We start from the raw sequence: 8,523 nt of genomic DNA on the forward strand, positions 1-8,523 counted from the left end.
AAAGAAATTGAAGATTCATAGAGAGCTAAGCACCCTAGGCAACTTTTTACTATAACACAAAAAGAGGCTAATGATTCCCAAACAGTAGTAGTAGGAATGCTTAAAATTGCTGATGAGACTACATATACCCTCTTTGATTCTAATTCTACCCTCTCATTTATGTCCCATGATTTTTCTTTGAAATTTAGACTAGAACTTCAACCAATGGATTATTTGCTATATGTAGCTACACCATTTGGTAGTGTGATGGAAGCAACTAAAATGGTAGAATCTTGCAAACTATACTATGAGAGAAGAAATTGAAAAACGGGGTAGTATCACTAGTGATGGAATAATCACTCGGGTCAATAAGCCTCATGGGAGCTTGAATCCGATATAAATACCCAACACCTCCAACTTTTCGATTGATCATGTACGCAAATTTTAAGGACAAAATTTATTTAAGGAGGGGAGGATGTGATGCCCCGCATATTTTTATATTATTATTTTATCATTGTGTTGGAATGTTTCAATCCTCAAAATTATTAAAGGATCATGGTGGTTGGATCATGTATCAAGATGTTTGTTAGATGGTTTAACCAAATGGTTCAAGTATAATTAAATAATAGCTTAAATAGAATTGGATTCCAAGTAGTAGTTTTTAACATGTTATCTATTTTTGTCCTTTAAATGTTTAATTTAGCACTGTTTTTAGTGGCTATAAACAAGTTTATACTTAAACGAACTATTCAGGTGCCCCAGTTAGATGTCCGTAATGTGGGCCCTACCAAGCTTGTAAAAACTGGGGTCATGACAAAATATTACAATGAGTAAAGTACTTAAAAGGCAAAATATGTACATATATATATATATATATAACTATGTAATTACAACAAAATATTGCAATGAATAAACTACCTAAAATGCAAGATATGTGTATATACATCAACTTCACAATAATATTTACTCTAATATTCAACCAAATCTAAACTTAACAAGTCACTTTACATGGCACAAATGAAGTTATACTTCTTGAGTTTTCCTCAATTTTCATTATTGATATTAGTAGAGCTTAATATACCATTTTTCTTTGTCATCATCATATCAATGACAGGAACTGGGGTCCAATATGCCTAGGAAATGGGAGGCGGGAGGGGGAAAGGTTTGGAAGGACGGAAGTTTGAACGCAAAACTTCTTTGTATGCCCAACTAGACTAACCATGCACATGAGATCGAAGTAACGCAGCTAGATCTAGGATAACCTTTCATTTCATAGCCTTAAAAGGCTATTACAACTTTCCATTTGGCAAAATTAAGAATTTGCCCTTATAGATAGATCTTATCAAAATCGACTTTTTCCGGTGAACCAACTAAAAATCGGAAAAATTTACTCATGAGTGGATACTCCTGTCTTGTTTTAGCGAAACAACAAGGGTTTTCAAGCCTAACTACCTAACCCTCTTTGTGTGAAAAAAAAAAAAAGAAAAAAAAAAAGATACTTGAAGAAGAAGAAGAAGAAGAAGTTGAAGAAAGGACATCAGTCTTCACCTCCGATCTTCTTCAACTCAAATTTATAACATTAAGTGTTTGGTTGTGGAAAAATCTAACTGCCTAACCCTCTTTGTGTGAAAAAAAAGAAGAAAAGAAGAAGAAGAAGAAGAAAAAGGAAACAGAGACAGTCATCTTCAACCTAAAACACATAACAAGTAAATGTGAAGAAAAAGAAACGCATAGACCAGAGGAGGGTTTTTAATAGAATATCAGGGAAAATGAGAAGCAGGGTTTGAACTTCGAATTTTATCTAATTTTGGGCGAACTTTCGGCGATACTAGTTTGCTGATATCGCCAGGTTCGCTGCCCAACTAACCTAGCGATACCAGCAAACTTTCGTTCCTTGATTACAACTAATCATTTAAGAATTCCCTTATAGATAGATCTTATATGACTCATGAACAACTAGCTCATGAGTGGATATATATAGGAATCCAAATATCACGCATGTTATTATCTTATAGTCATATCTAAAATATACTTTAGAGAATGAAAGATTTATCATGTTTTATTGGAGAACTTAATGCGAAATTCACCGAATTCAACATGGTCCACTAACCCGGACCATGTTGAGGGCTTATTTGTTATTTGAAGCTTTTTCTTGTGGAGTGTGAACTCTCTCCATCAATTGCGGTTTCATGACTTTCAACCACCGCAAAGTTTCCCAGAATCCATCTATGTAATGAGACTCTATTTACTCTTTGGGAGTAAAGTAGCTGAATCGGCTCAGTTTGGGTTGGTCCAGATTAAATTGGTCTGTGTTGGGTTGGTTTGATTCATTGAATTGGCCTTAACTATATTCTTTGAACTGGAATGAAAGAAAGTAAGAAATTCTTGAACGTAATTTTCCTCAAAAACTAACAGATTCTTAGTGAAATGAATAAAATTAGTCAAATTAAATATAAATTACACAAAAATCCGATGTATGAGTCGACAGAATTTATTTTCCAATATATACTTTTTATATACTATTGCTCGAAAAATCTGATCGTCTTGCAAGCCAAGTAACCTGCAAAACAGCATGTCCAGCTGGTGGAGCCGATGAACGCCATATTTTTGGACGCGAACGATAAACTCGCAATTAGGAGTTGCTCTTTCATCAATGTTCAAAATTTCTGGATATAGTTTAATTGATGATGTTCGATTCTTCTCCACTAAAAAACGCATGAAAATAAGAAAATAAATCAGTTTGTTTGAAGTTATTTGGGAACTGAGATCAAAATCCAAAGAGAAGAGAAGCGAAGCTCACCAGTTCTAGATCTCATGAACGCAATCGAAAATACTTCGATTTGTATCGGTTCATATTTAAAACCGGTTCAGTCAACCAAACTGGAGTGGACCGTCGGTTCGATGTCAGCCTGTGAGTTGCGTGTTGAACGAAACGGCCTTTCTCTTTCTCTTTCTCTAGGATCTGGACCCCACAGGTTGCTTTCCAGGGTTACGGTGTCTCCCTCTGCGTCCGTCCGATGACAGATCTTTAAGTGCCCAGTTTATCCATTCAACGGACGGATGAGATCATCGAAAGTGGGGCCTACATCACCAATGAGGTGCAGTTTTACTGTGCTTGGAATCAAGAAAAGGAATGATGAGGTGTAAGGGACAAGGATCTTTGAATGGGACCCGCTTCAAATTACTGATTCAGTACGTACTGGCGTACCGTACTTTTCGGAAACACTTCTGGGACTTCCAACTTGGAATACTAAAATATACTTCTTTATCTGTTTATGGCAGTAAATGTACTGACCACTTTATTACTCGCACATGAACACTCCAACACCACCTGATTAAGATATCTTGAGATGTGTGCCATACAAAGAACCTTCATGAACTTCCCCGCATGTCCTGTACCATCACCAACGGTGGACATTAAAACATTAGACTAAAAAAAATATTTATATAATATTACCATCAAGGGATTGACTCACTTGAGATACACCGAACAAGAAGTCATGGGTTCGACTCTTCGCGGTACACGTCAAAACCCGGACTTAGCGCGAATCCTCTTTTCTAGGGAATATAAACTTGATCGTTGCAACAATCTTTTTGGTACCTTTGTCTTATATCTTAGTTGCAGTGGTGATTATGTGTACTAGACAGTAGGTAATTTTAGTATTCAAAAACTTTAGAACTTCCAAGTGTCGAATATCGATGATTATACATATCATACTGACGTTATCAAGTACAAAAATACATAAAAACAATTGTCATTTGCAAACAATTACTAGGTTTAGTCAAATTATGATCCTTTACCCCTTGTGTTTTCTCTCACATTCTTTCATCATATGTTTAAGAGAAAATTTATTTCTAAACTAGTTCGAGGAACACAATTCTTTATCTGTTCATTCAGAATCCAAACTCGGTTTTTCATAAATAATTTGTATTTAAAAAAAATTAAATAAATTACCATAATAAAAAACCGGCAAGAGTTAATAGAGTGCAACAATTAAATAAGATAATTAAAAAAAAATTTAAAGCTGAAACAGAAACAGAAATTAAATTGGAATTAAATATGTGGAAGAAAATGCTAACAAGAGAAGTGGAATAGCAGCATAGAACAGATCTGTTCGTTGACCACGTGTCATATCCTGTAGTCGCCGCTCCATCGTTTTAGCTTACAACAAACTGACGAAGTAACTAACTCAGCGGCTACCTGTTGAATTCCCATTATACCCTTCTTACCTTTTTCCCATACTACCCTCACCCCGCTATTAAGTGGAGACATAATGGAAACAATTAACGAATCCAAAAAAGTGATTTTTTTTTCTGGTTTAAAACCCAGATCATGTACCCAATGAGTCATACCGAAACCCACAAAAAGTCCTTAAAAATGATAACAGACAAAGAAGATTAGTTGCGACTTGTGAACCGGAATCAGTTTAGGTTAACGTTTTGGTTCAAATTTAGTTTTTAATCAAACCATTTTGCATTCTGAATAAGAAACAGTTATAAGTTCGTTTTGGTTCAAACAAATACCCGAACCGAACCAACTAACGATTTTAGTGATATTCTCTTGTAATCAGAACTAAAATTACTTCGTTTGGTTGGAAATTAAATGATAATGAGTGGAAAATAAATGCCCAAACAGGCAAGGATTGCATGTTGCATGTCTCTCTTTCACCCTTCATACACACACGCTTTAAGGAGTTTTCATTTCATTAATTCATTTATTTATTTAATACATTCTGCCGTTCTGTTAAAAATTAACTGAAATTAAAAATGAATTTTCTCACCTTTTCCATTAATTAATATAGTAACATTTTTATTTTATTTTTTTTTCTTCCTTTTTTGAGTTTTGTGACTTGTGAGGAGGCCTTTTTGTAGAGAGAATGCTTGTCACCTACTCTATAGTTTCCACTCTCAAGTTGCTCTCCTTCTCATAGAAAAAGAGTCACAGGAGAGACGAGAAGTAGAAGCTTTGCTTGCTCTGCTAGAACTAGTCTTTCATGGAGAAACACAGTTGTAAACTCTGCTTCAAGAGTTTCTCTAGTGGCAGAGCTTTGGGTGGTCACATGAGGTCTCATATGACCAATCTGTCGATAGCTCCGAAGACCCATCAGCAGCATCTACTCGGAGATGACACTGAATCTGCCTCACCTGCAACTTCTTTTTCTTCTGATGAGGAAGAAGATGAAGAAGAGAAAGCTTTGTCTTATGGGTTGAGACAGAATCCACAGAAGAGCTTTCGCTTGGTAGATCCTGAGTTTTCTTTTGCCGTCGATGCTGGGTCGGTTGTTCAAGACAGAGAAAGCGAAACAGAATCATCTAAGAACCCATCTCGGAAGAGATCGAAGCGAGATCGCAAATCCAGCATCGTCGGAGGAGAGCGAAGAAATTTCTTGCAAGAACAGCCACAGACACCAGAGCTCAAGAAACCCAAGTCGAGCAAATCTAGTAAGACCGAGTCACCATCAGAACCGGAACCGGTAAGCTCTGTTTCTGACACCACTCCAGAGGAAGATGTTGCTCGCTCTCTTATGATGCTCTCTAGGGATATATGGATGAGAAAAGAAGAACAAGAACAAGAACTTGCAGAAGCAGAGAAATTTATGGAGGAATCAGATGATTCAGAAGAACTCAAATTCCCAACTCGAACAAAGGGTAGGTTCCAGTGTGGGACATGCAAAAAAGTATTCCGTTCATATCAAGCTTTAGGTGGGCACAGAGCGAGTCACAAGAAGATCAAGGGATGTACTCCATTTTCCTCCTGTGCTGCTCGATTTTATGAAGCAGAAGTAGAACCGGTAAATGCAGCTACTTCTTCTAATGTCGATCGGAGAATACATCAATGCCCAGTTTGTTTCAGAGTATTTGCTTCAGGACAAGCTCTTGGTGGACACAAGAGATCTCACCTTCCTGGTTCTGCTACAACTATAAATACTGTTAAATTTGAAGACAAATTGATAGATCTTAACCTTCCAGCTCCGGTTGAAGATTATGATGATATAAGTCAAGTTGAACACTCTGCAGTCTCAGAAGCACAACTCATTCATCCAGCGAAATGACAGTTTTTGCAGATTAAATTTTGTCACACTAAATGGATTGAAGTGGAAACTGTAGCTCTCTCAGCTCAACTAGAGGTAAACAATACATCAAATCTTGAAAGTCTATCAATTCGATCTGTAATTATTTTCAGTTTGATTCAGTAATTGGAGCAGATGGATCTATGTATTTACGGATTCTTATTCACAAATTCATGCTTTACCCTCTATCAAGCAGTGTTTTTTTTTTTTTTCATTCTTGACCATAATTCTTCTATGAAAACTAAAAATCTCTTCTGGGTTTACATATTGGGAATGTTGTAGAGTAATAACTTCTCTGAAACTGCCATAGAATTTGATTCTGGAAATGGGTTCTGCTTCTTCTGTTTCCAGCTGTTCCAGCTAACTGTTTTTTTCCATTTTTTTTTTCCTTGACTGAAAAAATATTCTAAAATAAAGTTCTTGAAAATCAATTTTTTATGAAACTGAGTTCGACCTGTCACCCCCACTTCGTATCAGTTGGTGAAGAAGCTAATTCTCTCTTATCTGATCTTTCTTGTCTTCACTTTTACATCTCCTTTCCTTTCTGTCTTGTGCTGTTCAAACTTACAATGGTAACTGTGTAACAGTGTAAGACCAGGCAGGCATCTCAGGCATGAAGATGGCAGACTCAGTAAATGAGCTGTTAAGTTACCATAATACCCTTTTAAATTAGTTTAATTTACTCTTCCCGAGTAAGGAAATCTTAAAAGGTAACTCTCTCTGATACTTTAGAAAGTACTAAAATCCCTTCTTTTTCTGAAAAGCCTTTACATCTGAATCGAAGTATCTGGGTTTTCAAGTAAATTTTTTTTTGGTAGAAGGTTTTCAAATAAATGCTCTCCATTTCCCTTTAAGGGCTTTTGGGTTTTGTTTTATTTCTCCTTTTAATGTGAAAATATTTCTAAAAATAATTTAAATTTTAGTGTATAATTTCCATAATTTAGGGTATCAAAATTTAAATCAAGTGATTGATTTAATAAGTTGACATAATTGAATGATAAATCAAGGAAAAGCATGCACCAACACTCCAACTTGCACCCATCAATGAGACTTTTTCCTCCATCAAAAGAGGGGTGGCTCTTTTAGGTAATAAATTATTAGGACAAAAACTCCTGATCATGATGTAGGAATTTGATTCTTTCAAGCATTTTTTCACACAATGAATTATGGGTTCATATTGACACTCTCATATTTAGAAAAAATTTCATGAATTGAGATCTCACTCTTTGATTTTATGGTGGAAAGTCTGTACCAAAAGATCATTCTTTGTGGAAATACTAGAATATCAACATTAGATGACTTTCTGTTTCACATCAAAATGGTAAAAGATCAACGCTTCCACATAGGAGGTCAGAGTTCGAATTCCCTCAGGGCTAGGGGCGAAACCCTTTCTATATTAATTATATAAAAACTCTCCTGAGGATGTAGTCGTGGTGCGTGCAAGCTGCCCAGATGAACCTCAGATCCGGGAAAAAAATTGATAATTTTGTCATGATTTTATATTTGTGTTTTGCAACAGAAGATTTTGTATATTAAGATGTATTATATAATAGAAAGCAGAACTTTGCTCCTAGCCCTGAGGAGATTCAAGCTCTAACCTCTTACTTGCAATCCTGTATATTTATCTTTCGAGATCAAAGCCTTCCAATTGAAATTTACCTATTAATATTAATAGGGTAAGAGATAAGTTCCATGAGGGCAGTTTTAGATGTGGTCCAAAAAGATTGAGTGGATCTGAATTGGGCTGTTTCTTCTTCTTCTTCCAATATTTTCAATGGAAGGAAGTGACTTGGTTAGGCAAGTGTTGTCCTAAGGTCTTAATTTATTGGATATTGACTTCAGAATATTTCTTTTTAGTTGTTTGGGGCCGAAAATTGACAGATCAACATCTTTGATTAGCATGATTTATGCCACACGTTTGGAGAACTTGGATGAATGATCTTAGCACCAAAGAAGATCAAAAGAAACACCTTATTGGTCAAAATTATAGTTTAAGCCACCTTCTTCTTTGAGTTCTAACCACTGGATTTGAGAATATTATTTTTTATTTTTATTGATGAGTGGAGCAGGCTTTGGCGCAAAGATTGACGGATCACAGTTGTAGCCTAAAGTGATCAAGGTCCCGAAAGAACTTCTCAGCAAAAATTGTTGGGATAAAATTGTATAAAAAAAAATGCACCCCTTGACTCTTCACCAATTATATAAATCAACTCAATGATGACATTTATTTGATTTGGTTTTCTAAAGAAAAAGATAATTATATCGATTCTAACAATTTATTCGAGGTTCCAAATTCATTGATCGCAGCTTAACACGGGTTACACTCGTTCTAGGTTTGTTCTTATTTCCAAATATCACGAAATCCTCCGTTGTTTCAAGTTCATAGATGACATCGTCTAGTTTAGTCACATACTCAATTCAAAGTCTAATTTAATTGAATACCCCTTGTGTATTGTTACGCTTTGTCCATGTG

General features: G+C 35.7%; 1 protein-coding gene across 1 annotated transcript; it reads left to right on the plus strand.

Annotated features, from left to right (window-relative positions):
• The first annotated feature begins 4,891 nt into the window (after window positions 1-4,891).
• LOC149029494 (zinc finger protein ZAT9-like) lies at window positions 4,892-6,264 on the plus strand. Its single transcript, XM_089150956.1, has one exon. It carries the CDS (start codon window positions 4,974-4,976, stop codon window positions 6,030-6,032), a length of 1,059 nt encoding a protein of 352 aa, XP_089007082.1. The 5' UTR covers window positions 4,892-4,973; the 3' UTR covers window positions 6,033-6,264.
• Window positions 6,265-8,523: the final 2,259 nt, after the last annotated feature.

This window comes from Hakea prostrata, chromosome 1 (assembly GCF_041222555.1).
Source record: "Hakea prostrata isolate BN-2017 chromosome 1, UWA_Hpros_2, whole genome shotgun sequence".
In the NCBI taxonomy this organism is placed as follows: domain Eukaryota; kingdom Viridiplantae; phylum Streptophyta; class Magnoliopsida; order Proteales; family Proteaceae; genus Hakea; species Hakea prostrata.

Excerpts from the sequence above, each read along its gene's own strand:
- LOC149029494 (XM_089150956.1), top strand. The coding sequence starts at position 4,974 with ATGGAGAAACACAGTTGTAAACTCTGCTTCAAGAGTTTCTCTAGTGGC.